At 48.1% G+C, this 27,732-nt stretch overlaps 8 protein-coding genes across 8 annotated transcripts; 3 read left to right on the plus strand and 5 right to left on the minus strand.

The window, feature by feature from the left end:
* Positions 1–654: 654 nt before the first annotated feature.
* Positions 655–3,488, minus strand: EDB82DRAFT_555624 (uncharacterized protein; the record flags this gene model as incomplete). The annotated part of the gene is made up of 6 exons (XM_025734918.2): positions 655–1,527; positions 1,583–2,487; positions 2,539–3,005; positions 3,093–3,148; positions 3,209–3,320; positions 3,382–3,488. The coding sequence occupies 6 exons, from the start codon at positions 3,486–3,488 to the stop codon at positions 982–984; spliced, it is 2,193 nt and encodes a 730-aa protein (XP_025585677.1). The 3' UTR covers positions 655–981.
* A 1,276-nt stretch (positions 3,489–4,764) lies between these two features.
* On the minus strand, positions 4,765–6,797 carry EDB82DRAFT_499084 (FAD dependent oxidoreductase). Its single transcript, XM_025734919.2, has 3 exons — positions 5,650–6,797; positions 5,354–5,597; positions 4,765–5,279 (listed from the first exon to the last, which is right to left on the minus strand). The coding sequence occupies exons 1-3, from the start codon at positions 6,446–6,448 to the stop codon at positions 5,015–5,017; spliced, it is 1,308 nt and encodes a 435-aa protein (XP_025585678.1). The 5' UTR covers positions 6,449–6,797; the 3' UTR covers positions 4,765–5,014.
* Positions 6,798–10,055: 3,258 nt separating this feature from the next.
* On the plus strand, positions 10,056–11,774 carry EDB82DRAFT_499091 (uncharacterized protein). The gene has a single exon (XM_025734921.2). The coding sequence runs from the start codon at positions 10,369–10,371 to the stop codon at positions 11,563–11,565; it is 1,197 nt and encodes a 398-aa protein (XP_025585679.1). The 5' UTR covers positions 10,056–10,368; the 3' UTR covers positions 11,566–11,774.
* Positions 11,775–14,627: 2,853 nt separating this feature from the next.
* Positions 14,628–16,268, plus strand: EDB82DRAFT_475168 (uncharacterized protein; the record flags this gene model as incomplete). The annotated part of the gene is made up of 4 exons (XM_025734922.2): positions 14,628–14,764; positions 14,825–15,413; positions 15,474–15,848; positions 15,900–16,268. 4 exons carry the CDS (start codon positions 14,628–14,630, stop codon positions 16,266–16,268), a joined length of 1,470 nt encoding a protein of 489 aa, XP_025585680.2.
* A 446-nt stretch (positions 16,269–16,714) lies between these two features.
* Positions 16,715–20,062, minus strand: EDB82DRAFT_171706 (chitin synthase-domain-containing protein). The gene is made up of 3 exons (XM_025734923.2): positions 19,872–20,062; positions 16,997–19,720; positions 16,715–16,938 (listed from the first exon to the last, which is right to left on the minus strand). The coding sequence occupies exons 1-3, from the start codon at positions 19,953–19,955 to the stop codon at positions 16,801–16,803; spliced, it is 2,946 nt and encodes a 981-aa protein (XP_025585681.1). The 5' UTR covers positions 19,956–20,062; the 3' UTR covers positions 16,715–16,800.
* A 1,849-nt stretch (positions 20,063–21,911) lies between these two features.
* EDB82DRAFT_171741 (P-loop containing nucleoside triphosphate hydrolase protein) lies at positions 21,912–25,099 on the minus strand. The gene is made up of 9 exons (XM_025734924.2): positions 24,617–25,099; positions 24,228–24,560; positions 24,145–24,178; positions 23,954–24,095; positions 23,787–23,898; positions 23,606–23,731; positions 23,515–23,557; positions 22,452–23,470; positions 21,912–22,405 (listed from the first exon to the last, which is right to left on the minus strand). The coding sequence occupies exons 1-9, from the start codon at positions 24,977–24,979 to the stop codon at positions 22,358–22,360; spliced, it is 2,220 nt and encodes a 739-aa protein (XP_025585682.1). The 5' UTR covers positions 24,980–25,099; the 3' UTR covers positions 21,912–22,357.
* Positions 25,100–25,999: 900 nt separating this feature from the next.
* Positions 26,000–26,767, plus strand: EDB82DRAFT_171785 (uncharacterized protein). The gene is made up of 2 exons (XM_025734925.2): positions 26,000–26,438; positions 26,485–26,767. The coding sequence occupies exons 1-2, from the start codon at positions 26,310–26,312 to the stop codon at positions 26,662–26,664; spliced, it is 309 nt and encodes a 102-aa protein (XP_025585683.1). The 5' UTR covers positions 26,000–26,309; the 3' UTR covers positions 26,665–26,767.
* Positions 26,677–27,578, minus strand: EDB82DRAFT_171778 (uncharacterized protein). Its single transcript, XM_025734926.2, has one exon. It carries the CDS (start codon positions 27,356–27,358, stop codon positions 26,870–26,872), a length of 489 nt encoding a protein of 162 aa, XP_025585684.1. The 5' UTR covers positions 27,359–27,578; the 3' UTR covers positions 26,677–26,869.
* Between the last annotated feature and the right edge of the window lie 154 nt (positions 27,579–27,732).

Consider the following 27,732-nt stretch of genomic DNA (forward strand, 5'->3'; position numbering starts at 1 on the left):
CTTACACTCTGTCTCCCGGTCTTCAGAACTAGGGGTACCCCGTTTTCCCCGGAAAATCAGAAAACACTTGACACATAGATTCTGAATAGCTTCGTGTTTACCCCAGATGGGGATTACGAACTGGTCTCCGCCTCCGCTTGGTCCGAGTTTGACATGACACATAGAAACCCAAACATGTCCAAGTGAAAGTTGGGGGAGGGGAATATTCTCTAGTCCAAGCGCCCACCAAGACCATTGAAACGCCTTCTGTAGGTAATACTGCAGTGTATCTAGAGTACAGTACTCCGTAGCTACGACCACGACTCGCCTGGGCTAGGGATGGACACATTGTGCATGTCTAGCGTCAATCTCCTCCATCTATCGCCCATCTTCAGGAGAACTTTCTTGTCTCTTTGTTTCCCCGCACATCACAACTTTCCAATCCTACAGGGGATTCTTTACCCCAGAAAGCCTCTAAACTTACAGTACGCAACTAAAAACGCTTCACTTTTTCGCTAAGCCAAGACCAAGCAAGGCGACTCCCCCGGTTTCGGATACCCCGGTCCTCCCCTCCCATCCCCTCCATATCGAGATGTTCATCGGAGAGCAGGGGCCAATTGTCCACAAGTCTTTGTTGTCTGTTTTCCGTTTTCCGGGGGAGGGACCTATTGCTCCGCAATCATGACTCTCTTGGAGTTGATCCAAGACGCACCTCGTTGTCATGGTGGAGAGTTTTCGCCCTGCTTCTGTGCAAGTTCCAGTAAAAGAAATGTGGATGTTTGGAGAGTCAGTAACCCATGACATGCATCCCGTCACTGAATAGGATATTGCAAGTCTCGTCATGCATGGAATAGCGGGAGAAGTATTGAGGAGGAATGAATCCCAGTTCTGTCCCTGGTCTTCTTTTCTTTTCCAAAACGCCTAGCACTAAGTAAAACAATTCTCTAAGCCTGTACAGTATTATTCCGCTAATATCCATTACCCCATTCTTTGCTTTCCTTCCTAAAAGTGATTAAACATGATATTACTAAAATTTTCGCCTTCCCACCAAGCGGGCCCTCGGTTGCTCTCGCTCATGGGAGGTTGCGGGTCGTCGCAGCCCATGTCAGCGATGTTGACAAATTGTGAAGAGTCGGCGTAGAGCCAAGGTGTTGTGCACAGCGTTAGGCTGTCCTCGACGGGAACTTCATCGTAGACTGTGTCGCGCGCCGAGTCTGGGCCTTGCGGCGAAGATAGAGGGGCCTTGTAGGACAGTGTAGGAGCTTCTTGACCACCATCAGCTGTGTTGATGGATATTTCAGGTGCGCTAGCGACAATAATCTCCAAGGTGACGTTCTCGTTGTCTCCCTCATTCATTGAGTTGGGCACCAGTGATTGGTTGAGGAGACCAGCTGTGGGAAGCTCTTGAGAGTCTGCCACTGTGTTGAACTGGAGAATCTTCCACATGAGGGGAACGCTAAGGTAGATCTTGGAGGGCATCCAGTCGTCCACCTCCATGCTGTCAGATGTGCCAGCGGCAATACGCGTCATCTTGTCAAGGTTGCGATCCTGAGAATTGTTAGTCCAAGTTCGCAAACTCAATTGAAGGATCAGAAATACATACTAATGCTCTGCAGGCAGCTGAAGTAGGCAAAAAGTTCTTGAGGAACCGCCTACACTTGGCAAAGTCGGCATTGGACTTGTGCTTTAGCCTGGTCGCAGCCGCGCAACAGTAGTACAGGTGCACCGTGGCCGCGATAGCAGCCACATGCCCGAAGAAAGGATCTGCGAGGGGCACTTGCTTGTCGACTACCATGTCGATCATTCGAACGATCCAGGTAGAGTGCAGCAGCGCGAGTTCGGAAGATCGTCTCCAAAAGGTGTTGGGGATGGCGAGGTTGGGGTTGTGCTGGGCTCCGACGATGTAGAGGAAAGGATGGTTGAGGACGGTGGGAATGACGTGGTATGTGAATTGCTCCTTGAGCCAAGGCGCCCAGTAATCGCGATGCATTTTCAAGTCTTCAACTTTGCGCTCGTAAAACTTGACAGTGTCGTAGCGATGGCACATGGGTATCCTGTTCTCCGTCTCCATAAAGTCGGCAAGCACCTTTGCGTACATCGAGTCATGTCTCCAGGGCTCTTTGATGTTGTTGTGCGCACAATCGGAAACATATTTTCTGACTTGACTCCAAACCCAGCCAAGGTGAACACTGGTATTCCAGATACCGGGTTCATTCTGGTGGTGGCAGCCAAGATCATCCCGAGGCAGAGTGGGAGCTCGGGGATCGTGCTCTGGTTGAGGACCTCTTGTTGTAGAGTAAGCAGGTCTCCAGATTTCTGTCGGGACGCTCAAAAGACCTTCTTGGCGACCATAAGATTGCTCAAGCATTTGTAGACTCCAAAACAGTCGCTTCTTGCGTTCTGTCATGGGGTCTCCAACGGCATAGAATGACTCGACGTCCAGCATTGCGGAACGACATAATTGATGGGCGAGACCGAGATGGAATTGACCCAGATGCACGTTTCCATCTACGAAGTGTTAGTTGCTGTGGCAGGTAGACTTTAAAAAGTATGACGTACCAATAAATGACGAGTAAGAAAGCAAACACAGACTCTCGAGCGTCGCAAGATCTACACTGCCATTTGCGATGCGCAGCATAATAAGACTCTTTGCATTGTTTGCGTACAACTTTGCCTGATCGGCATTATCGGAAAAGCGCAAAGTCAGAGCAAGAATACTGCATGCGAGCTCATCATGCATCGAGGCAAAGTCGCTGACCTCGTCTCTCTCAAAGCACCATATTGGCTGTCGATGGCAGTACTCAAAGTAGAGTGCAACCCCAACTGCGATGTCGGAAACGCTGGGTCGCAGCGACGAGTTTTCGGATTCGGACTTGACCGAGGGATGACTCGTGGGATAACTTGGTTCGCGTGTGTTTTGAAGGCCAGAGTATGACTTTTCAGAAGTGTCTGTCGTTTCTTGAGGGGATTCGAGTTGTGATTGTTGACGTTGGTTCTGGCTGTTTGGTTGTTGTTTTTGCGTAGACCTGTAAATTACAGGGCGTTAGCCACTGAAGCACCCTAAAACCATCACAGATGGGGAAAAGAGAGGGGAGAATAAAGGTCAAACATACAAATTACCGTTGAGTAAAAAGTCAAGTTTCTCTTCCAAATGCGCTAATCTCTCCTCCTAATAATTCATCGTTAAGATGCTTGCCATTTTGCTGTGTGCAAACCATGCACAACGTACCGAAGGACCGCTCTGAGAGGGCCTAATAGCCGGGGGATAAGAGCAAGACTGTTTGAGACGAACACAGCTTGAGCATTGTGGTTTCTCGCCAGGGCAACGAGTCTTTTTACGTCTGAGACGTGAAATATGTTAGTTTCAAAACAATCATTTTGGATAAACAGCAATCTTTTTACCTGCAAGTCAAACAGGCGTGATGCGATCTTCTTCGGCCGCGAGTGCTGGTAGTAGGATTGTTGGTGGTAGTGTTCTCCTCTGCTGGAGACATTGATGAGCGCGACATGTTTGTGCAAGTATGATGAGAGACGAGAGGAGAAAGATGATCAATAACACAGTCAAGCTAACAGAAAATATAAAAAAAAAGTAAGAGGCGTTGGAATGATAAACTGGTAAACCTTGTTCAGGGGCCCGCTTCCACTAAATACTTTGCTCTATACTCTGTACCTAGTGAACTTACAAACCCCGCACCGTCTACTGGTTCTGAAATGATAACGCGGGGTTTTAGCTAGTAGGTACAGTGCATGGACTGGTTCAGGTCAGTTCGTCTGCTGCAGTTTTAGAGAGGTTTAACGCTGCAAACTAAGACATTTGGTGCTAATGTGCAGTGCCGTACTTGGGTACTACAGTACAAGGGTCAAGGGTGAGAGGTGAGAGGTGAGAAAGAGGCCAAAGGGGGCGTGGATAGTCGAGATGGTGTCCAATTAATCTGGTCCCGAACAAAACGAGGCCCACCAGGGAGAAGCCAGAAAGAAGTTGAAGTGCCTTTCCATCCGTTCCGCACACGGCATCACATTGCATAGCATAACATTACTTTAGACGACAACTTTAGTTGCAGCTGCAGTATCTGAATGGATGGAACGGCAACGCTGAAACGTCTCGTGAACATGTAAGCATCGCTACCAGTTATCAGTTGACAACGTTTTACTTCATGGCTACACTCTACTCATTGACTCATGGCCACCGCAGAAAAATTAAAATAAAAACTCTTTCCCTTCTCACCGTGGAATTACCTATCTATCAACATCTAACAATGGTAGTGTATCTGTATCCATCTCCCAGTATCTCTCCCGCCCGCACCTTATCTGCTAACTACTGGATCACATTACATTCGCATTGACAATATTTTATTCCCTCCCCCCCCTGTTGCGCCCACCCTTCTATCAAACCTTCCAGAAATAACTCTTGTCTCTTCACCGAGATCACACCTTCCAAGCCTTCTTCTTTAACTTTGCCCGCCGATCACCGGAGATCCATCGGGTAGAGATAACGCAGAGAGCGACAAGTTGCAAAGATGATCTACTAGGCAAGCCCAAGCCAAGGGTACTAGATAAGAAGTGGAGATGAGGAGAACCCGACAAGGATGCAGTGGACTACAGAGATAAACTACGTAACTAAAAAATTAGTTCGTCTTGTCTTACTCCGACAACGCAGAGCGACAACAGTTCAGAACAACAGCAAAGACACATGCGTTCATCTTTTCTTGGCGAAGGAGATCAAGGCTGTGGTCTCCAAAGCGGGCAAACTCATGCAAGGTGAGCCAAGTTGGAGATTGTACTATGTAATAGTAAAAGAGAAATGTTCAATTCGTTCATTACGGTTCATCATTATGCTAAAACACCCAATCACACTGCTCTTATCCCTGGCAGCAGAGTCCATTCCTTGTCACTTCCCCGCAGCTCAGTTCCCCTCAGAGGACACAACCTTCCTCCAACGGTTACCACAATGCATCATTGTTCATTCCATGCTTTGTTCCATGCTTCCATGCTATGCTACTTACTATACTCTATTTTGATCTCTTGGCTTCTGCCCTTACAGCCTGGCGGCGGGATCCAAGAGATCCTTCAACTCCGAATTGGGGAACTCGCAGTTGTAGGCGCCGTCGGGACGCTCCCTGTCCCAAGCCCACTTCTCCTTGAGCTCGGGCTCCAGCTTGTCTTCCAGCATCTGCACCACGTACTTGCCCAGCACAGGGAAGAACTTGTACCCATGGAACGAGCCGCATGTGGCTACGTAGAGACCCTTGGCACCTGCGTGCGGAGAGATGATGAAGTCTCCACTGGAAGTGAAGGCGTCCCTGTTTCAGTGCGTTAGCCTACTCGGACCTTTCTCGTTGTCGTCAGTGCGGGGAGTTTGTGGGATACTACATACCAGCAGATACGGTGGTGCTCGTACTTCCAGTGGGCACCCTTGCTGCCAAAGAACAGACGGTTTTGCGTGTCAATGTCTTCTTTGAGACTGTTGGGCACCTTCCACTGTGCGTAGTCCTTCTCATCAGGCGGCGCAGAGACGTAGCGTCCTGGTAGCACTTGACGGGTGTTGCTGAAGATGTTCTTACCCCACCACTTGATCTCACGATCCTTTGTGGGTGGCAAGCTGCCAATAAATGGAGACTCTGTCACTGGTGTTAGCTATGTCGTTGCAAATATGTGTGCTGGGATACTCACTGTGCTTGTACGTGTAACCTTGGAAGCCAACAGGCATGTCCTTCATCCTGGCGAATGATTCGTCGTCGAGAGTGACCATACCGGTTGTGATACCAGCAGCTGTGATGCGATCGCCAGATCGCAGATCAGGCATATTGTGGCGCGCGGCGCTGTATTCCAGAAGCTTGGCTGTGTAGGCTCCGGTGGAGAGGATCACGGTATCGGCCGAGATGATCTCGCCCTTGGATGTCTGGATACCTGTGGCGCGGCCGTTCTCAATTTGCAGCGTAGCGACATCGGCAACGGTGTACTTGACGCCGAGCTTCATAGCCTCGCGGGTCACAGCACGCAGGGAGTCGCCTGCAGCACCCCAGCCACTGTTTCGGTTGACGAGGACTTCCTTGGCGCCCGTGTAGTCAGCCTCTTCGTACAGGCCGCCGTACAGCTTCTTGGCCTCCTCAATGGTGTAGATCTGAATGTCTGATTCGCGGCCCAGCTTCTTGTAGTTGTTGATGACGTCCTGGGCGTAGTCGCTGCGACACACCCAGAAAACACCAGCCTTGTGGAAGTGAGGCATCCAGAGGGGATCAGACTCAAAGATATCCTGAGCCTCTAGGGCGAGACGGCAGTAGAGGAGATCATCGTAGTCAGCACGAACGACCTTGTTCCAATCCCAAGACGCAGCTACGCGGTTGTCTCCGTCATAAGGGTCCCTGTCCACGATTGTGACCGAGGCATTGGGGTGCTTTTGAATGAGCTGGTAGGCCGTGGAGACGCCAAAGACGCCTGCTCCTACGATGAGATATGACTGAGATGCCATTGTAAAGATGGGTTATTATTGGTAGATTGGAGACTGTGGAGAAAGGGTCTTCCAATTGACCTGTACGACGACAAAGAAGAGTATAGATATGAGTTGGAATAACAATAACCTCCAGAAACAAGACGAATTGCTCAAGTTCACAAGGCCTTTTATCACCCCCGCGTTGGAGACGAAGCCGGTCTCGGTGGTCACCGTATTCCGGACGGCTCTCACCAAAAGCCATTTTCCGGACCATCGCTGGAATTCCGGCCTCAGACCCGGAGTCCGTGTGTGGAGAAGAGGAAATCCGATCACGTGAGGGGTGAGGGGAAATGAAGTTTTTTTTCCTGGGCAGGATTGTGAAGTCGTGATAACTTCATTTGAGATTGGCAAGATATCACCGTGAGATTGGGATCAAATGGGCTGTATGGAATGAACAGTTTTGAGAAGCAGGTCTTGAAGGTGTCTACAGTGCCGCATTGGCCAAGTAGCGCAACCGTCTAGACTGAGGTCATCTCCGTCTCCTCCCTCCATCTCTGTCTATTTGTCCCCAGAGTAGGCCAAGTCATCAGGCCAACCACACCAAGGCATGCATACGCAGACGTAGGTCTTATCCAGCGATTATCTCACCGTGACCATAATGACTATGACTATGACCGAGTGTGAAGCTATCCACAAGGCGTTGCTCCAACCTTCCTCCAACCCTCATGTACGAGTTGCCCTCCTAATCCCACATCGGGGAAAGTCTTATCTCAATTCTGAATCATCTCTACCCTCGTTGGATCCTCCCCCGCATTTTACTGTCTTCCCTTCTTCATCGGTATGCATGGCGGCTAGCCGGAGATCATTGATATCACTTAGCCTTAGCAAAAAAGGAATCCTTTCTCCGCACTCATACAACGTAGATAACGCGTAGCCCATGCTACCGGTCTGGGTCTAGCTTCATGCACAATTTACGTTCCGCCAACCGTAATTGGTATCGAACAAAAGACAGGGATGAGGTCTCCAGATGCGAGATGGCCAAGGCTTATCTTGGCTCACCTCCCAATGCCTCACACCATCCACCAACGTGCCTGCAACACGGCTTCCAAAATTTCCAAGACCGGCCAAGCATGCAGAAACTAGCCTAGACAATCTGGTTCTGTCAGAATACCGACTCCGCTTCCTGCTTATCTTGATTCAGCATTGTAGTCTCGTCCCACTTCCCCATGACAAGGCATCAGAGGTCCATCATGGTCGAGGCGTTGGTGGGCGTGGCAATGCCGGCACTCGTCATCCTACCCCAGAAGGCTCCAACCTGGTCCTTGCGTTCCTAGCGCTACTCTTATCCTATCATTTGACCATCGAGATTTCAAGGGATAGAAACCATCGTGATGCAATGTGATACGCCCACGCGGTTTCCCATACCAGGTTGTGTCCGGCTTCACCTTGGATGTGTCTGTTATCTATCTACAACCCCGGAGTGAACGCCGTGTATCGGCTTCGCTTCCAAGAATGTTCTCCTACATGTATCAAGTTGAGACAAGGGTTTGATGGCAATGATGCCTTCCAGAAGATTTATGCACAACGGCTGCGTAGAATGTTGGAATATTACCGACTTCGGTCTGTTCTAAGATCTTGTTTGCGTTCCTTATCTTGGCTACGCGGTTCGGTAGTGTGCAGAATGCTCCGTCAGACGGCTACCTGCAGATCGTTCACGAAATGACACGGCCAAGGAAGATATGTCTATCTTCCAAAACTTGTTCTATGCCAGACAGGTCAATCGCTCAGTTCCTTGCAGTTTCTAGTGAGATTCTTTTAACCTACGTAGTTAGGAAGGAGAGCAACATGCTCTATTGATGGCTCAAACCGAATGCTTGTTCCAGGGTAGGGAAATGCGATGATCAGCCTGAGGCTCATTTTATATCATCCTTGCAGTAGTGAAGATTGATACGCGTCTTCAAAGCAGTGATGTACAAGGTAGTAGTTTGGGGTCTCTTTGCTGTAATTCTTCGAGTGAATCTGAACACTTTGAACAATATACAATAGTTGTGATGTTAACTTTTAGAAAAAGATGTGATAGATGCAGGTATACCTTCGTTGACAGCATGACGGTCAGGGCAGAGCTCTTGAAGAGCCTTTGATAAGAATTGAAACAAAAGAAGCTATTATTCGGAGAGCACCCAGATTATTGAACGACTCTGATGTCACTTGCGTATAGAAAACGAACGATACAAAATACTTTGTCATACGATACCACATGCATTATTGATTTTTAATGAGTTATCGTGGATGTGCTCTTGCATATTAAACTCAAGGTTCGCTGTTGTAGTTGACACTTAATCTCGCTATTCATTCCTTCTCAACAAGCTTCGCACAATCTCACAGCTCACAATATCAGCTCCAGCATTTTCATCAGGTAAACGAAATATCGACAACAAGTGCCAGACAAAGATTGTTCATGGTCTAGGGCTCCCTTGACTCCCCCACGGGGAGAATGGAGCGGCAACCCCATACACGAGCCATCGGTTGATCTTACCTTTGCTACTTCTTGACTCCGCGATGGAGCCATAATGGAGTCGCGAATCCAATATTTTCTGGAGTATGGTAATCAGTCCAGACCTTTTACGTCTAGTTACCCCAAATTAAGCGCTCGCTCGGCCACCAAGACCCCGGACTCACCGGCACGGACCAGTAGTCTTACTGTATCTATATAGGCGGCTGCGCGTCTTGACTTGCATTACCGACCATTGCAACTCTCGCCTAAAGTTGCTGTTGGTCGATAATGCCTCGTTTCGTCCTCGCCGGGCTCGTTTCAGGGGCTAATCTATACCTGGCTATCTACACTATCTTCGAATAATTTGCCTCTGGCAACGGCATTATCGATTCCTTTCGGTCACGTACCAAAAACTCACGATCGCTAAGTCAATTTCAATGTGGGTTCACATTCGTTTCGACTCGCCTGCATTCGAAGCAACTTCGCATATTGTTGCTGCAATTGAGATATTGTTACGAAATCGCCTGGTCCGAATGACCATTGAGGCGGTGACTGCGCCGGCATTTGAATTCCATCACGAAGAGGCAATGGGAACTTCAGTGTTCCGTCACCCAATTAGGTGCACAAGATACTTGGGGTACTTGCACCGGACTTTCTATTCTCAGTCTTCCGCATTTTTTCTAGAAGCTGCAGTGACAGAACAACGGCGATAACTTTATCAGTACTGGGCTATGGGAGCAAGTTGAACCGAGTTACTCCAATTCTTTTCTGCCCCTGATAAGGAACTGCCGGATTTCTAGAAAGTCATGATCTTCAGTGTAGATAGAGTAGAGAGTCAAGGTCTGTGTTTCGGTCCAAGTCTGGGTATCTGCAGGTCCGGAACGGTCCATTGCAACATCACAACACAACAAACGTGGGGGAACATGTCACGAAGCAGAGTGTCTGGTAGCTTAGAGCAGGAACAGACCCCTACTCAAGACTCGTAAGAACCGTCATCTATGACTCTGGGAGGGTCTAATTGAGGCCGGACATGGCTTGTTCAGAGGGGGTGCGACAATGCTAGCCGGGCCCCAAAGATAGCCTCTCCGATCATGTGACCGGTTGTCGACACCGGAGCAAGATGGCCACCTGATTGCAAGCAACAACTCAATCTATCGATATGGACGGCATCAGGTATCAGGTGGCAAGGGGTGTTCAGATTGACGATGGGTAAGGCCACGCCCTTTGGTATTCTTAGTATCAGATTTGGCAGATGTGAAAGAAGTATTTAGAAGACGTCTAGTTCCAGCCTCAAACAGAAATTATCATCACCAACAAACACTCTTCTACACTCACAACAACAACTACTACAACAAGTTTTATATAAGACTTTACAAGTCCCTTATCTCTCTGGATTTACTTACTCATCTCATCCTCAAGAGCATCAACTACCACTTCTTCTCTCTTACACACAAACACAAACACAATGGCTCAATCATTCTTGAAACGATGCTTTGGCCTCGGTGGCGCCTCTGCTGCTCCCACTACCTGCTCTACCACCCCTGAGAAGTCTGCTGTCCGCGCCCTTCCCGCTTCATGGTACACATCAGTTGAGATGTACGAGCTTGAGAAGCGTGCTATCTTCTCCAAGAAGTGGCTTCTCACCACACACCAGGCTCGTCTCCGCAAGGCTGGCGACTGGCTCAAGTATGAGATCGCCAACTTCGAGCTTGTCATTGCAAAGGACGAGGACGGAAACATCAACGCCTTCCACAACATTACCCGATTCGGTGCCTTCCCCATCGTCGCTCCCGAGCAGGGTGACCACGGTGATGCCAGCACTGGCTTTGACCAGAAGCAGAATGGTCTTCTCCCCATCCACGTCAAGGTTGATGCTCGCGGCTTCATCTGGATTAACATGGACGGCGCCAAGGTTCCCGAGGTCGCCTGGGAGGATGACTTTGACAACCTTGACACCCATGAGCGCTTCTCCTACTACAACTTTGAGGACTACAACTTCGACCACGTCTGGGAGATGGAGGGTGACTACAACTGGAAGATCCTTGCCGACAACTACAACGAATGCTACCACTGCAAGGTCGCTCACCCTGATATCCCCACCATTGCCGACCTCAACTCTTACTGGGTCGAGACTCAGAAGCAGTACATCCAGCACTTTGGTGCTCAGCGACAGGATCAGATTGACCGTGGCTTCCGCATTGCTGTCACATACTACCTCCCCAATGCTTCCACCAACATCTCTCCTCACTTCTTCATGATCCAGCGCTTCGTTCCCCACAGCCCTACCCGCTCTACCATGCGCTACGAGTTCTTCCGCAACAAGAACTCCAGCGATGATGACTTCACCCTCATCACTGAGCTCTACAAGCGTGTCATGTCCGAGGACAAGTACCTCTGCGCCAATGCCCAGAAGAACGTCAACGCCGGCGTCTTCATCAACGGCGAGATGCACCCCGAGATGGAGCAGGGTCCTCTCTTCTTCCAGCAGAACGTCCGCGCCGCTCTCCAAGAGCACCACAAGAAGGAGCAGGAGGCTGGCAAGGAGATCTGGCCCGCTCAGCAGGAGGTTCCCACAACAACCATCAACACCAAGATCAATGGTCAAGCCAACTACTCATCCGGAATTGACTTGAGGCCAGCCAAGAAGACCATTGTTGTCTAGACTTTTGGACATTTCTTGATGATGATTTACTGATTTCTCTTTGCTTCGGAGGATTTTGCAAGACAAAAGCGAGTTTCATGTTTTTTACTACTATAAGATTGCATTTGCTTTACTTTACGACAGATTATGACTTTAGCAGATGCCTAATTAGTTTACTATAGCATCCTGCATACATCTCTAGACAAATTGAGAACTACACTTTAGAAACACTTGACTTTTCCATTGCCCATCGTGACTTGATCTGGTGATATCTGCAGGAGATTTTGGAGAAGCGGTGAGATCTCGGTGAAGAGATAACCAGCTTTGGACTTCACCTTAGTATGCACATCAGATGATAAGACTAGCACAACCAGCAGGCGAGGCTGAAACGGACCGGGATACCGAGCTGTGTGTTATGATAAGCCGGTACCCGATCGACATGGTGCAGAGTCTACTAGGCTGGACAAGAATGTCCTGGGGTCATATCACCGAAAGCTTAAATCGAGATTGTCTTGGATGGGCTCGCTTGGCCTTGGGGTACTGATAACCCCCCCTCCAGGGCACGAGACAGGCCAATCAGTCTACATCCTCGCACTGCACGAACCCCAAATTCGTGTTTGGAATGATTGTCTCTTTGTTGTGTGTAGCGCTAACCATGCGGCATTTGTTGGACTATTGCCCTCCAAAGAAAGGACACACACAAGAATTTCTGTCTATAGCTGATCAGGCTCGAAGCCAAGGTTTGTGACACTCGATACCGGTTAAGGTGGCACACCATTAGACAATGATCGAGCGTTGTTCAGGTCCTAGTCATGAGGGTGCCTCCAGATGGAGAGGGTAACAATAAATGCGACATTCGTTACGTCGTTAATTCAGCCTCTCTGCGTCATGTATTGAAGTCAACTTTCTGTCATTGTTGCACAGCGACATCGCAACATCTTACGGAACCTGATCTAGAGATCAATTAGCTCCATTTATTACCAAGTGAGTTGCCGGTGTGCGATAGTATGGCGGGATCCCCGATCGCCGTTCTCAATCCAGCCACCAAATATGAAAAATAACACAGCGATTTGAGTTTTGGAGGGAGACGACAAGCGTGGCTTTGGATGCTCACAACCTTTACGTCTGTAAAACATCATCGTCAATACATTAATGGCGACGAGATATCCACCAAAATTCTGATATCCTCCTCTAGAAGTGTAATGTCTTGCATCACATGACCAAAATTTTGGCAATCTGGATGCAAGCTGTGATGGATATCCACCGCAGTTCCTGAATTGGATAGCAAGGTAGAATGACCAAACCGACCTGGGTGAAAGTAGCAGCCTTTCTCATAAGAGAAGAAATACATAGACTGGAGTCTCGAAGGGTTAGTGATAAGCGAGTGGGAGTTTCTGCATGGCACATGACAGAAATCAAGCATTGCCAACGAGGTCGACAACCAGATCAGTATCGGTGATCAGAGTCCGCCGCACTTACACTTGGTTGCCGCCACGGCATCATACAGGCATCGTGAGTATGCTTATCAGCCTTGTGAAATTTGGACTAGCTTTCGCTGCCAGGAGCAGTTCGGTTGTCTTTTAGTGCCTCATTACAGTCATCTCCACCCATTTTGTGAATTAGCCAGGCACTATAGGTTGCAGTGACGATGCGAGGAATTGGAGGTGCAAGGCAGCAAATGCCATGAAGATTCAGCTCCCGTTTAGACTGAGTCTGACTGTTCTGGGAGGGACAGTAACACTTACCGTTTGAGTAGTCATTACCTCGTCCATTCAAACAACTCGCTTGCACATATGACACGCCACTTCGGCATAGATCGATGAAGAAAAGTCAAATCCTGATGTTCACATAAATCTTGTTGTTTAGATGTTGGGAGACTCTGGTGATATCGTGTTTGGGTCTTGGTGTCAATAACCTCTCTTCTTTTGGCGACCTTCATTAGGACTCAGTGCCATAGTATCGCAATCTCCAAGTTTGTCTAATACGGTTGGGTTTTCTTGAAATGCTGGTACAATACATAGCATCCACGTGCCGGATTAAACCACCTTCAGAACACACCCTCTTATTAGACTCCGTCCACGTCGTTTTCACTACACGAATATGCTTCAGCTAATACCTTGAGCCAATGTCTAAAACCCTGCTCTTAGACGGCAGAAGAACAGTCCTAGCTATCAGGTTGTTTCTTTTGAAATCATATTCAGTCATGTGTATGAAATAGCTTTTACATATGTTTATCTATATGTGAATCTTCTGGATCACCTGAAGCTGTTCATTCTCACGCGGCACAATGGACATAATAATTCTGGTTCTTAGAGAGTTAGGGCTTTCAATTACAACTTGAACGGTATCCCTCATGATTTTTAGAATCAATGTTTTAGGGATAAATGGTGTGTATTCAACCAAGCTTGATCAGTGGTAAGAGTTATTTCCAAAAACCACTCGCTGCTAGCACCTGCCAGGTTGCTCAAAATATTGCGCATTTTGTAAGAGAGAAGTGCACGCCATGCCCATACTTGAGAAACATTGTACTATAAGGATAGAAAATCCGGAATAAATAATCTCACATATACGAAAGCCCAGCGGTTGTTTAGACCACTAAAGAAGCTCATCCAAGGTTGTGATACATGTGGAGAACCCCGGATTGGTCGCTTCAGTATATCTTGGACGAGGCTTGATAATGTGGCTGGGCAGAGCAAGCTGAAACATAGTGTGTCAAGAAAAGGGTTGGTGTGTTAACAAGGATGTTGTGTTCGTGTTTTTTCTTCTGCCATTGTCTAAAATTGGATAATTACTAAGGCGACGGCGCCACTCATGGACGCGCTCACAGGCCATTCAGCCACGTAATTCGTTCAACCTCGGCCAACCTCTCATCACATCTCACCTCAAATCATCACATCACATCATATCATCTTCGAATCCAACCTCTTCTCTTACAGAAGGGATGAAGCGCCATCTAAACGTGTAGAAACTCCTCCATTAACATCCACTCGCTCAATCTTGTTCCGTCCGGTCGCGTGATGAAGCTGCGCTGTCGCGACCGCAAATTTTAGTCTCACCCCTGAAGGGAGAGAAACCCTTACGAAATGCCTCAGAACATCCGACGCGTGGCCGTCATTGGAGCCGGTCCAGCCGGTGCCATTGCGACAGACGCTCTTGTCAAAGAAGAAGCTTTTGATACAATTCGCGTCTTTGATCGCAGAATCGTAGTCGGAGGAACATGGTACGATACCACTCTATCTCTCTCCTTTCTGATAGCAGTTCTGAAATTGAGTTTCTAAAGGGTCTACACACCACATCTACCACCTAAAGTCCCCTCGCTGGAGGCTCTGGTCGCTGGAGAAGCGGATCAACGTATTCCTATTCCAGAATATCTACCAGCCGTGACTCCATTCAATGAGAAAGTCAATAGCCATCAGCACAGGTACTCAGACACGCCAATTCATGAAAATCTGCATAGCAACATCGCACCTGAGATTATGGGCTACACTGAAGAGCCTCTACCGAACAAATTATCACAGCAGACGCTGAAAGAATATGGGCCAGGTGCTCCATTTCGGCATCACACCGTTGTTCGCCAGTGGGTTGAAGACATCTTTATTCGCGGCGACCATGACAAGCTGCTCGAACTCAGAACGACGGTGGAGCTCGTTGTCAAAGAGGGAGATGAATGGGTGATAACTCTGCGAAAGGTTGTCAACGGAAGCAATTACTGGTGGAAGGAGAGGTTTGATGCTGTGGTTGTTGCCTCAGGCCACTACAACGTGCCCTGGTTTCCTGTGGTTCAAGGATTCCTAGAATACAACCAGAGATTCCCTGGTGCAATTCTTCACAGTAAGCACTTCAGAGGAGGCCGACACTACAAAGGAAAGGTACGTTACAATCCCCATCTGTCCACAATATTCCACTCAGTTCATACTGACAGTTAGCAGCGTGTTATCGTCGTTGGAGCTTCAGTGTCCTCCGTCGAGGTAATGTACGAGATCCTAGACTTTATAGACGGCCCAGTCTACGCTTCTGTACGAGACGAGCCCATCGAGTACTACGGATGGGTGCCTTTGGAACATCCAAAGATCTCCGTCAAACCAGCCATCGATCGTCTGGACCCAAGGACTGGCAGTGTCTATTTCACAGATGGGTCTTTTCTCGACGACGTAGACCACATCATCTACGGAACAGGCTACACGTTCAGTTTTCCATTTCTCCCTGCTGTTCAGGAGCGCGTTAAGAATGCTTATCGACGATTACCTGGAGTGTATCAACACACTTGGGATATGGAGGATCCAACATTGACTTTCGTTGGAATGGTGAGTTTTCACCGTCATTGTACAGCGTAACGGCCTAGCTAACTTTTGCAGATCGGAAGTTTCACCTTCAAAGCATACGAATGGCAAGCTGTTGCCGTCGCTCGTTTCCTGGCTGGCCGCTCCAAGCCCCTTCCACCAATCGAGGACCAGCGAGAATGGGAGCGCAAACGCGTGTTGGAGAGACGAGGAGGCAAATCATATTACAGCATTGGCCCTGACTATCAAGGGTTCTTCGAATGGTTCAGGGATATTGCAGGAGAACCTGTCAAGGGCACAACAGGACGTTATCTGCCCCCTTTCGAAGCACGTTGGTTAGTCATCTGGGGCAGCATGTTTCTTCCCAAGTTGGACCGTTGGAGATGGAAGAGGAAAGAGGCTGAATGGAAGCAAGAGTTCAAGGCCAAGCTTTCCAGGATATAATGATGGGTGTGCTGATATTCGTATATACGCTTGCTCATAGACCTTGCATTGGGCGGGACTTTTCGAGTAGATTTAAAACAACAGGACAGGACTAATAAGTAATGCAAGCCTCATATCACACGATTTACAATAGCCTGGATATGTGCTTATTAGAATTGCAACAAAACTACCCATTACCGTTCCAAATACGCTACGAGTCTGAAGCCCACATATGACTTGACTGACAAGATGGGAAAGGCGAGACAAGAATCTGATATATATAATATGTATTAGATTAGAACCTAGACACAATATACCTATGTAGTAACGCCGCTCGATATGTAGAGTTCGTGAAACGCCGAATATTGACACAAACCCCATGAGATTCAACCCACAACATCCATTCCCAGAAACGGCAACCCATGCCAAAGGCAGGTAGAAAAAAAGAAGTAGACAAACCAAGTTTCGCCGTGTAACCTATGAGTGTAGTAATAAAAAGTTCATAAGACATTTCTTCCCCCAAAAAGCAAAAACTTTCTATTGCTCCAGGCTTTTATCGCCTTGCAATGCAGCACATAATACCAGTTCGTCCAATGAACCAGAGGAAACCAATGAAGCGGACAATAGACAGCACACCTGTCGAGTAGAGGAGGAAACGGAAATACATGGGTGTACGGACGTCTGCGGCTTTCTGAAAGGAATGGGTTAGCATGCTGTTGGAACTATAGAACAAGGGGAAGATAACTTACAGAGACACCGAGAGTGATAAAATCGTCTGTTGTGACAAAGACAATGAGAACAATGTTGCACAGCAACCAAAGAATAACAAGACCAGTTCGGAAAGACTTGTATGAATCTTCAACGTCCTTCTTCTCGGGCTGTTCTTCCATCATTTCGCTCATTGGTGCGAGGGCTCGCCAAACGACCTTTTCAAACTTGCTGTCGATATCCTCCTGCTCCTGCTCGATTTCTTCCACAACGGCTTCCTTGCCCTTTTCATCCTTGACAATGTTGGCAGAGGGCAGAGCTTCGGCAGCATCGGAACCCTTTGTTCCCCAGGACACATCGTGCCAGTTGTTGAAGGCATAAACCATCAGGATGTTGATGTAGGTTGACATGAGGACAAGATATTGAGGGAAGGAGTGGAACATGTGCCACGGATCTAGGTAGAGGAAGGACGCGATGTAGTTGAGACCGTAGATAGTGATCAAGGCGATGATGATCAGACCTGCGACACCAGTATCGCCTCCGAAGAAACTATCGAAGAAGGCTTGCCCGGACGCGAATGAGATCTGGTCTTCAATGGGCGTTCCAGTGAAGGCTCGGTACACGAGATAGCCAGTCAAGACCAAAAGATACAACTGGATCAAGCCGAAAACCATGAAGGAGAGGACGTAAGTGTACTGAGCACCCTTTGGTCTGTTTCCAAGAGCGAGGACGAATTGCAGGACGAGGAAAGCGATGTAAATATATTTGATCAGAACATTGACAATTGGCGTAGCCATATCGCCAAACGGCCAGCCATGGTACCCGGATAGAACCTGTGGCGTTCCGACAAGCTTCATGATAATCGTGGTAGTGAGATAGAAAGCAGCGAGCGAGAACCAACTGAACAGCACGTTGAGTAAGTTGTACACGAACTGGATGTGGAGGAAAAAGAGTCGGACAACGTTATGGCCAGAGCCATACATTCGTCCGAAATGCATAAGAGAATAGAGAGACATGGCGAAAGATCCGTTAAGCCATCGACGTCGCTGGCCAATAAACTCAGATGCGCCTTCAGGCACATCGGTCTCGCCCTTGGATGCCTTGATGTAGCTCAGATGCCATTTTTGACTCGCCTTTGCGACCAATTCGAAGCAGAGAATTCGGTCCTCGGCAAGGAACATGTTCTTCTTGAAGATGTTCATTCCGTCAATACCCTTCTTGCCTAGAGTTTTGGAGAGCGTGTGGTCGCCGTGGAAGTACTGCTCCAATGGTCGTCCCATAATGGCACGGAAGCGGTACGCTGAAAACGCACCAGGCAGGACACTGACGTATCCGAACGCACTTTCCAGAGGCTTATCGAGCACATTGGAAATTTTGTACTCGAAGTTCTGTACCGCGACAAGCGGGTTGAGAAGCATCTTTCCACCCTTGCCTAACATGACGTGGATCTCACCACAAGCACCGCCGAGGTCACGATCGTTATAGAAGCCTTCCCAGAGAGACAACAGGGCGCGCGGGCCAGGTTTTGTTCCGGCGTCGATGAGGATGGCGACTTCTGGGTTTAGAATGCGACCAAAGGCGTTGAACAGCCAGCGATGCGAATTGATCTTCTTGCTGTTCTTTTGCTTAAGACAGAAAATGAACTGCACGGGGGGCAGATTGCGATGCGGCTTGTCGGGGTCAGGACGGACAAGCTGTTGATCGGGCGTCACGGAGATTTGACTGGTGTACTCGAAAATATGGGCGACAGTTTCCTTGCCATTGACGTCCTTTTTGAGAACGCCGTCCTGATAGACACCAACAGTGGCGAGGACGTCAAAGACATTCTTGTCAACTTTATCGAGACCATCGAAGACGAGACAGACGACGATTTTCTGCCAGGCTGGACCTCCCTTGTTCCAGAATTTGGATCGCTTCAGGTTCACAATGTCCTGAATGTTCTTCATTGTGTAGTGTAGGGTTCGGGCGAGAAGCACCTTGTCTTCGTTGTAATAGGTGATTGCGATGAGGAGTTCGGTATGACGGTTATACATTCGCGGGCGGAGGTTGAAACCGTTGCGCAGGGTGAAGTCGTTCGGATCGCAGGTAGCAGCTGTGTAGCGCATCTTTGTGAATTCCTCCTCCATGCTTCCAGGACCGTTGCGATACCTGGGCTCGATGGCGTTCTTGACGGCGCTGGGGACGGGGTAGTCGATACTGAGGACGGAGCCCTGGACAAGCTTGACCTTGCGAGTCTTTGAGCGACCGAGGCCACCAGGTCCAAGTTGTGCTTGCTGCTGGCGCATCATCCAGCTCTCGTCAACGTCGAATTCCTGGTAAGTCGAATCTGGGCGGCCGTGGGCAAATTCAGGCGAAACAGACAGTGTCTCCCCATTCTGACCCCATTCCTGCATCGTAGGTGTACGATGCACGACAGAAAGGCGTGATTCAGCCAGGCGGGAGGCTTCGACATCGTACTCAGGTTCTGGGTACTCGTAACCCGGCGAGCCAGGCAACCGACCGTGCTGGTCAGGAGGATAATGACCGAAAGCGCCAACTCCATAGGCACTGTTGTGGCCGAGGCTGCCCTGGTCGAAGCTGGCCTGACCTATACTGCCATGGTAAGAGCTGTGTAGAAGATCGCGGCTCGACTCGTTTTGTTCGGGGACAGGGCGCTGTGCGCCCAGCATGGGCGGGGGAGATAATTGTTCATAATCGGGTTCGTATGGGTTGCTCACGGGCGATCGGTTTGAGGCGTTTGCGTCGTCAGATTCGCGAAAGTGGTACTGGAAGGAAAAGAAAGGTCAAGTTAGAAACGGTGGTTGTAATTGTTTTGCGACAGGTTCCAGTGAGGCTGGTGCTGGCGCTGGCGTAGCTGCCCTGTAAGGTCGCTATTGCAGTTGCCAACTGTTGGAGGCTGAAGGGGCTAAAGCTTACTGCTTGGCCAGCAGGTAGATCTTGCATCTCGCGTGGCGCATCATAGTTGGGGCCATTTCTTTGGCCATTTTCGTTGAAGACCATATTTGTTTTAAAACGCTCCTTTATAACTTTGTGCTCGCAGTTGGGAATGCTTCAACTGTTATATCAATCGGTCGCTTAACACTGTTGATGATGACATGCGATTTCTCGGTTCTCGATAAGATCAGATCGCTCGGGAGTGCCGGGCAAAAGAAAAAGGTGATGCAATGGAATGGAACGAACCGCCAAAAGAAGAGAATTAAACGAAGGACAAAGATATGGGAAGAAACCTTGATCTTTGGCAGAGCCTTTTCTTTATTATTCTTTTTAGAGAAAATACTGAAACAAAAAGAACAACGTTGCAACTGGCTGTTAAGGAAAAGAGAGAGAGAAGAAAAAGATCAGGCGAAAAATTGGACCGAAGCTTCAAAGGATTGTGGGCTGGTGCGTGCTTGTGCTTGTGCTTGTACTACAGTCCAAAGAATCAGGTACAATACGGTACGGTAGGTACTTGTTTTCTTGGTGCCCTATTTCTTTGCTTGTTCCATTCATCGCATCGAAGCAAAGCCAGCACAGTAAGAGAAAAACTAAAAACTGGGGATAGTATCCTCCTTGGTCAAAGATCAACCATCGCCGCGTAACTAGCGGCTCCATATTATGCCAGCTCAGGGCGGTTTGGTTGGTGTGGGAGTGACGTAGGTATGTCGATTCTTGCTGTCAGACAACCAAAAGCCAAAGAGAGGGAAAGGGTTGCTATTTTTGGGGTCGAGAAAGGGACAAGCCTCGTATACACGCAATTCTTGCTGCTCGTACCCAGAGTCAAATCATGGGAACAATACACTGTAGCATTAGACCAATATCACAGCGCATTATTTGGCTGTTGATGGCAGATGACGGTGGCTGACCATGCCATTAACATCAGTCAACGGGCCGTTACGTCAGGAAGACAGGGCGTTGGCCTAGATTAATTTTAGAGAGAATGAGATGTTACAAGTAAAGGCATTATACTGATGTGGCCCCACGTCTCTAGGTACCATCGGATCAGGCCAGACAAGGTCAGGTCAGGAACAAGTACAGTATCAGTAGCCCACAGTATTTACAGTACAATAAACACCCCACGTTAGTAGTCACTTGCATCGAATTGCACAAAAATAGATCAACAAAAACTCAAATGGAGTCTACCACGGACTACGTGGGTTATCCATTATGCACACAGATTGAGTAGAGTAGATCAACGTTACCCCAGGATCAACCCTCTTTTTCTTTTACTCTCTATCTTTCTTCTCAATGCCTTTGTACACACTGCCGCCAAGACAGCTATAGGTACCAAGTAACCCTCCCATGTCAAGTCCAGCTTTAGTGCCCTGACGCCATCGCATTTCCTGATTTTTCCCCTGCATGCAATTTTGCATTTGGCATAAACACGAGAAACATGGGAAAACAAGGAAAGTCGTAGAAATAAAACGAAGCCGAATGTAACTTTGCTTAAATCTTTGTTCTCCAACCATCACACATAGAACTCTAAAACAAGACAAAAGGTAGAAAACCTCGCAATATGCCATCCATCCGTCCATAATGACGCCAGTTCCATCCACCACCTCGGAGCATTCATTTTTCTCTCTAGGCGCTACCGAAACCACTAGCTCAGGTATGGAGGGGCACTACAAACGAAAACGCGACACATTTTGCTAAAAGGCAATTAACTCTAGGTCAGCCCGTTACAACTCTTCCATCGTCTAGTTCCATCTGGTGTTTTTGCTAACGGCGTTGACGCGGAAATATTTACTTGGGACGATCCCTGATAATATCGCACGGCTCACATTGCGATGACCCATGGAAATGTCAGCCTTAACCAGGTTTCACCAGACATACTAAGAACTCGGCGCAAATCGTAAAACAGTGCTAGTATGGATAATAAATTAATAGTAAGCTGCTAAGACCACTTTTATATGCGTTGTTTATTTACTGTACTTCGCCAGGGCGAACAGACAGTGGATTAGCAACCAGGCATCGAGTTGTCCTCGTTGTCACGTGAAATCTATCAGGTACTGTGCTTCAGCTGCTGCCGGTTCCCATCGGGATATCTTCAGCTCACGATCCATGCAGCAAGCCTGGAACGAGGACATGCAGCCCAAACGTCAAGTGGCTCATCCATCCAGTGGCAGGCAAATCAAATATCCTCTCTCCGATAGCCTCAAGTAGAGAAAGACCATGACATTCAGTTTCGTACTACATAAATGCAACACAAGCCAAAACCTTGATGGACTCATTAATCTTTGGTACGATCATGTAACACAACACAGTCATTAAACCCCGAACCATTGACGAACCAGACACAACCGACCAAGAAAAATACCTCATGGTGAAACTCCAGAGAATGCTACTCTGAGCCACCTACGTTCATACAGAGCGCCAGATAAATCATTCCAGACAGAAAACCCAGTAGACAAATGACCGACGGCCAATTAGTCGTCCGTTTCCTTACAAGCCTTCTTAAATTCCTTCAAAATCGCCTAGGGCTAGTTAGCGACACTTCACCAAAAGTAGAGAACAACTCACATCGAAATCCTGATCCGCCATACACATAAACGCCTTCGTCTTGTCAAGCTTGAGCTTCCCAACACGAGGGCTCTTGATACCAAATGCGATCCTTGCCAGGAACCGCGCGTCATCACGAACATCCGTCGCTGCGAGCACCTGGTTAATCGCAGCCCTGTCGACCTTTTTCGGTGATGCAGGTGGCAGTGCAACGCGTTGGCCTTGATAGCAAAACGTGCAGTGGCCGCACTTCTTAGCGTTGGAGGGAAGATCCATGCCAAAGTGCTGCGCAAGTGAGAGACCAAAGCACTTAGGGGACGTGACAAAGTCAATAACTTCTTTAAGACGCTCCAGAGCTTGTTTCTCACGCCTCTTAAGGTCTTCGTAGAGCTCGTCCGTCAATTTGTCGATTGCGGCGTCGGTCTTGGGTAGCTTGGCTAGGACCTTGTACTTTTGTTCCACGCCACCAACTGTGAGGATAATGGCGCCGTTGTTGTTCAGGTCATTGAGGAGATTAACGAGGTCATTCCGTCGCAACCCCTCTTTATTGGCTACTGCTGTCAGGTCGATAGAATGGAACTTCTTGGCCTTCTTTGCATGTTGAAGAATGGCTTTGCTCTCGGGTGAGTTGATAACCTTGAGACGAGGGTAGTAACTTGAGGTTGCTTCGAATTTGTATGAGCTGTACTCTGGCGTCGTGGCACGAATGAGATTGAACTTCAATTCCAACGCTGCGTAGATCACGCTGAGAGGACTGATACGGATGTCGAACTTCGTAGACTGGACATGGTGGCTGACCTTGAAAGTCTCGCCTTGGTGAAGCTTGACCACATCACCGTCAAAAATGTCCTTGAGAAGATCTCGTAGGGAGTTTCGTGAGGGAAGGTCACCACGGGCAAAGTTTTCGCGGATCCAAAAATCTTCGCGGCAGAGGTACAGCATACAGTAGCTCTGTTTGCCATCACGACCAGCACGGCCGACTTGTTGGCAGTACTCTTCGACGGTACTTGGAACATCCCAGTGGACGATATTGCGGATATCTGCAGACGTTAGTCGTGTACTGTGAGGTGATATGCTGACATACCTGGCTTGTCGATGCCCATGCCAAATGCGATGGTAGCCACAACCTGGATCGTCATCAGCGCTGTTCATCCTTGTGTCGCAGTAAAGCTCACGGTCTGAATCTTTGATGTCATGAAATCATCTTGGATCTCCTTCTTTTCCTCTATCTTCATACCGGCATGAAAATGAGCGGCAGGGAATCCCTTCCTGGTGAGATGTTCCGCCAACTCTTCAGCTTGCTGAGTCACAAGTCAGCGTCTGGGTGGTAATGGGGTGCACAGGGATTGGAGCAACCTTTTGAAGAGTAGCGTATATAAGAGTTGAACCAGGGTGTGTTTTCAAAAACTCGTACAAAATACTGTACTTGTCATCTTTCGCTTGGACAGCCTCTGCTTCCAATCGCAGGCTGGGGAACAAGTTAGTGGTAGCCCGATATAGTTCATACATTGGTCGGCACTCACTTTGGTCGATACACAGATGTTTTGAAGACCTCTTCCTTAGAGATGTCAAACGCTTGACAAATGTCGTCAATGACAGGCGGCGTGGCTGTGGCTGTAAGGCAGATGACACGCTCTGCTTGAATCTCTTTGGCGAATCGTGCAACTGTATCGGGTCAGCTTAGGTCCAAGCGGCTAGGTCGGAGGATAGAAACCTTTGAGATAATCGGGACGAAAGGAATGGCCCCACTAGATCCAGAGTTAGATTTGGGAAATAATTGGTCGTAGAAGAATATACCTCTGAGATACAGTGTGCCTCATCCACACCAATCAGTCTGACTCCGCCCTTGACATGCTTCATCATCCCCACGAATCCTTCGTTGTTGAGGCGCTCGGGGGCGCAGTACAACAAGCGCAGCTTGCCCTCGCGGAGATCTTTGTTAATCTTTTGTATTTCGTCCCATGTTTTGGTTGAGTCCATGCATTCTGCTGCAATGCCCTTTCGCTTGAGGGCATCGACTTGATCCTTCATCAAAGCAATCAGAGGTGAGACAACAATGGTGATGCCGGAATCGTCGGCATGTCGCTCTTTGGTCACCTTGTCCATCTCTGGGAAGGCGATGGCAGGTATCTGTATGAGTATGTCAGCTCGGAGCTTTTAACTACGGTTTGAGTAATGATGCGTACCTGGTAGCAAAGTGACTTTCCAGCTCCAGTGGGAAAGACAACAAGGGCGTTGTCGCCATTCAAAATCCTGCTGATGGCAGCTTCTTGCTCATGGCGAAAAGATTTGTAGCGGAAGTTATCTGCCAATATTCTCTGGGCAATCTGGAGTCTTTGGGTCTCGCCAAGTTGACCATTGGTTGTGCTGGCGGATCCATGTCGAGCCTTTTTGACGGGAACACCCTCGTTCTCTTTATCTCTGCCGTGCTTTCCAGGGTTTTTTTCGATCAGATCAGCTTCTTCAACACCATCGAATAAGAGGTCATCCTCATCAACATCGTCAAAGAGCGCGTCCCCAGAGTCGAAGTCGTCATCGAGGATGCCCATTATCTTCCCGACAGGTCAGAAGAAAGAACAGTTTGCTTGATGTCGGTTTGAATCAATGACAAATACAAGTATAGTTGTGACAATTATGATGCACCAGGCGTGAATTGGACACTCTGAAATGCCAATTCCAGGCTTCAGGTTCCTTCCACATCGAGACGCGTTGAGTGTCTCGCTTGAGACGCCAAATCACGTGCTGATAAGCTATCATCGCCAAGATCGGATGGGGTATAGCTACGAAAATGATTGGATCAGAGTTTGATGTTTAGCCGAATTAGATCCTTAACTTTTATCCACTACTTTTGTCGTGTTATCTGATAGCGTATTATCCTCGTCCATCTGCCGAGCTGTCACGTTCCTTCTACCCTGAACCTACCTCTTTTTCTCCATTGTCTTGTCTTTATTATCACATAGCATATTTATTTAGCCAGAAAGTGATAAGACATACACAATAAATTCTCATGTATTTGCCGTAAGACAGTAATATTTTATTTTTGCCAAGTTGATGAAGCAGTAAAGTAACGCAATGCGAGTTTCGAATTGGACTGCCACATCGTACCAGAGTAATGACACGCAGTCCGACTTTAGCGACGCCGAATTCCTAGCAATGTTCACCATTAAGCAAGTTAAACTTGTTGCTCCCTTTCTGTTTAAGCTTGCCGTGTGTGAACTTCAAAATGTCATTTCCAGTAATCGAAATTCTTGGTGTTAATCTGTTCGATGTCTTAGTTGTGCCTGCGATGGGCGCTGACGTATTTTACTCCCAACCACAGGTATTTAGGGAGCACAACACACGTGCAATCATGGTGTGTCTACTCAGATAAATCCAAGTCCGAGTCTCTCAATCAACTTCAATTTTTTGTGTCTAGTCTCAATACAGGGATGTCTACGACGGTGGCTCATCTCATACGTGGTTAGGCCGCAATGCTTTCATTTTCTCTTCTCATCTCGCTTCGGCGGAGACGTGAAAAGTGACATATCCCTACGTCATCGACCGTCAACATGCCAGCCTCTCAGATGGTGACAGTGACAGTTGGATAGCCGAGCGTCAATCATATCCACAATCAATGTCATTGCATCTTCTCAGCTCACGATATCGCAGCGCTCAGTTTATGATTACATAGGTACTCTGTATTTCTACAGTATCAATAACGCCCCTCCTTCAAGTCCACTATATCCATGACGTTTATCATTCCACACCTTCTTCTATGCTCCAGGCTATAAATATCCAGCCTTAAATTTGCCAAGAAATACTTTATTTTAACCTTTTATTCTTTACAGAACTACCAGCATAGCTTCACAACACCAATCCGGATAAACCGCTTAGCACATAATGAACACGTCTGGGATTTACGAGAACGAGCGCGGCCAGGGCATGTCCCATGCTACGGGCCCTTCAAAGATTCCTGAGGGTATTGCACGACACGTTCCCAAAGGTCTTGAGGAAGCTCTGCCTGATTCTGTACGTTATTCTCTCGACTTAATCGTATTCAAGTCTAACATTTAAGATCCACCCAACCGGTACCTTTCCTGGCCAATCTACCGATAAATCACATGCCAAAGATAGTGGTGATGCTTCCAAGGTCCCCCAAAAGCTCCAGGAGAAATTGCCAGAGAGTTTTGAGAGAGCGGCCCCAAATGCCATTCATGATACTGGCGACACCAGTGGTGTGCATCGCAAACATTGATGGACTAGATTTAGGTAATTGAAGTTGATGCACGGGCTATCATTGTTAAATAGTATTTATCGGCATTCAATTTGAGAGAGCGATTTGTTCATACATTTCCGAAGATCAAGGCAATCGGCCTGCAAAATACAGTAATGATTCATAAAGACCAGAGAGGCGAAGATGTTGTTACAAGATCCGAATGTCCACCACAAAACACACTAGCTCAAAGATATAGAAACAGACCTGTCGCGAGGATAACCACGCCAGTAACGGCGTGACTGATGCTAGCTTTGGTAGCTTTATCCTCGGCCTCTCCCTGGATGTGTTCTTGGTTTGCAAAACGCCTTGCAACAACTGCATCGCCAGCTGCAACCAGGGATCCACAGATGAAACAAATTCCCATACATCTTTGGACCACCGCCGCAGCTAACGGGCTGACTTGGCAGATAGGCGAGAATTGCCAAAAAGCAAACAGACCAAGCGTGCTGAGTCCCGAGCCGATGTTGCGCAAGCCATACGCGTAGATGAGAGATTTCTGGAAGGCTTCAGGATGCGATGCAGTGGCCTTTTCGGTATATGTGTTTTGAAGACCGAAAAGACGAATTGCATTGTAGGGAGACACGAAGCTGTAAATGCCGACACTCGTGCCGGTCACTCCGAAGAGCACGGGGAGTGCCGAGATGATGGTTGTAGGGGATAAGTCCGACGACATGATATGTGAACCAATGAAATGTCGGGTGTCGGATGAAACGTTTGAGGGTATGTGAGAGGTCTGAGTAAGCAAGAGTTGATTAAATGAAGTTGGTCAATAAGTTGAGATGAGGCTCAAGTCGTGACGCAAAAGGTTGGGGTCAAGAAGATTAGACTTTGGATGAGTTCTCATACATGCATATGCTGCGTAAATGGCTAAGTTGACGCGTGCTAGACTCCGCAACCAACCGTCACTACGGTAGTGCTAGTCTCTGCCATTATGCCTCAGTCACAATGCGAATTCTTCAGCTGAAGAGACTAAGGGAATCGGCTGGGCCGCGTTATCCAATGACGACAATAAACAATCTTTAGACGAGCTTGACGCGTCGTCTAGTT

The sequence above is a fragment of the Fusarium venenatum genome, assembly GCF_020744135.1.
Source record: "Fusarium venenatum strain MPI-CAGE-CH-0201 chromosome Unknown EDB82scaffold_2, whole genome shotgun sequence".
Classification (NCBI taxonomy): domain Eukaryota; kingdom Fungi; phylum Ascomycota; class Sordariomycetes; order Hypocreales; family Nectriaceae; genus Fusarium; species Fusarium venenatum.

What these genes read in the sequence shown, in the direction of transcription:
- EDB82DRAFT_499084 (XM_025734919.2), bottom strand. Translation starts at nt 6,448, where the DNA reads ATGGCATCTCAGTCATATCTCATCGTAGGAGCAGGCGTCTTTGGCGTC. An exon ending in AGGTTACACGTACAAGCACA is followed by an intron (nt 5,598 to 5,649) that starts GTGAGTATCCCA and finishes CACCAGTGACAG; the next exon opens with AGTCTCCATTTATTGGCAGC. An exon ending in GAGCACCACCGTATCTGCTG is followed by an intron (nt 5,280 to 5,353) that starts GTATGTAGTATC and finishes GCACTGAAACAG; the next exon opens with GGACGCCTTCACTTCCAGTG.
- EDB82DRAFT_499091 (XM_025734921.2), top strand. Translation starts at nt 10,369, where the DNA reads ATGGCTCAATCATTCTTGAAACGATGCTTTGGCCTCGGTGGCGCCTCT.
- EDB82DRAFT_171706 (XM_025734923.2), bottom strand. Translation starts at nt 19,955, where the DNA reads ATGGTCTTCAACGAAAATGGCCAAAGAAATGGCCCCAACTATGATGCG. An exon ending in ATCTACCTGCTGGCCAAGCA is followed by an intron (nt 19,721 to 19,871) that starts GTAAGCTTTAGC and finishes TTTTCCTTCCAG; the next exon opens with TACCACTTTCGCGAATCTGA. An exon ending in TTATCACTCTCGGTGTCTCT is followed by an intron (nt 16,939 to 16,996) that starts GTAAGTTATCTT and finishes CATTCCTTTCAG; the next exon opens with AAAGCCGCAGACGTCCGTAC.
- EDB82DRAFT_171741 (XM_025734924.2), bottom strand. Translation starts at nt 24,979, where the DNA reads ATGGGCATCCTCGATGACGACTTCGACTCTGGGGACGCGCTCTTTGAC. An exon ending in ACATCTGTGTATCGACCAAA is followed by an intron (nt 23,899 to 23,953) that starts GTGAGTGCCGAC and finishes CTTGTTCCCCAG; the next exon opens with CCTGCGATTGGAAGCAGAGG. An exon ending in TATACGCTACTCTTCAAAAG is followed by an intron (nt 23,732 to 23,786) that starts GTTGCTCCAATC and finishes CTTGTGACTCAG; the next exon opens with CAAGCTGAAGAGTTGGCGGA.
- EDB82DRAFT_171785 (XM_025734925.2), top strand. Translation starts at nt 26,310, where the DNA reads ATGAACACGTCTGGGATTTACGAGAACGAGCGCGGCCAGGGCATGTCC. An exon ending in AGGAAGCTCTGCCTGATTCT is followed by an intron (nt 26,439 to 26,484) that starts GTACGTTATTCT and finishes CTAACATTTAAG; the next exon opens with ATCCACCCAACCGGTACCTT.
- EDB82DRAFT_171778 (XM_025734926.2), bottom strand. Translation starts at nt 27,358, where the DNA reads ATGTCGTCGGACTTATCCCCTACAACCATCATCTCGGCACTCCCCGTG.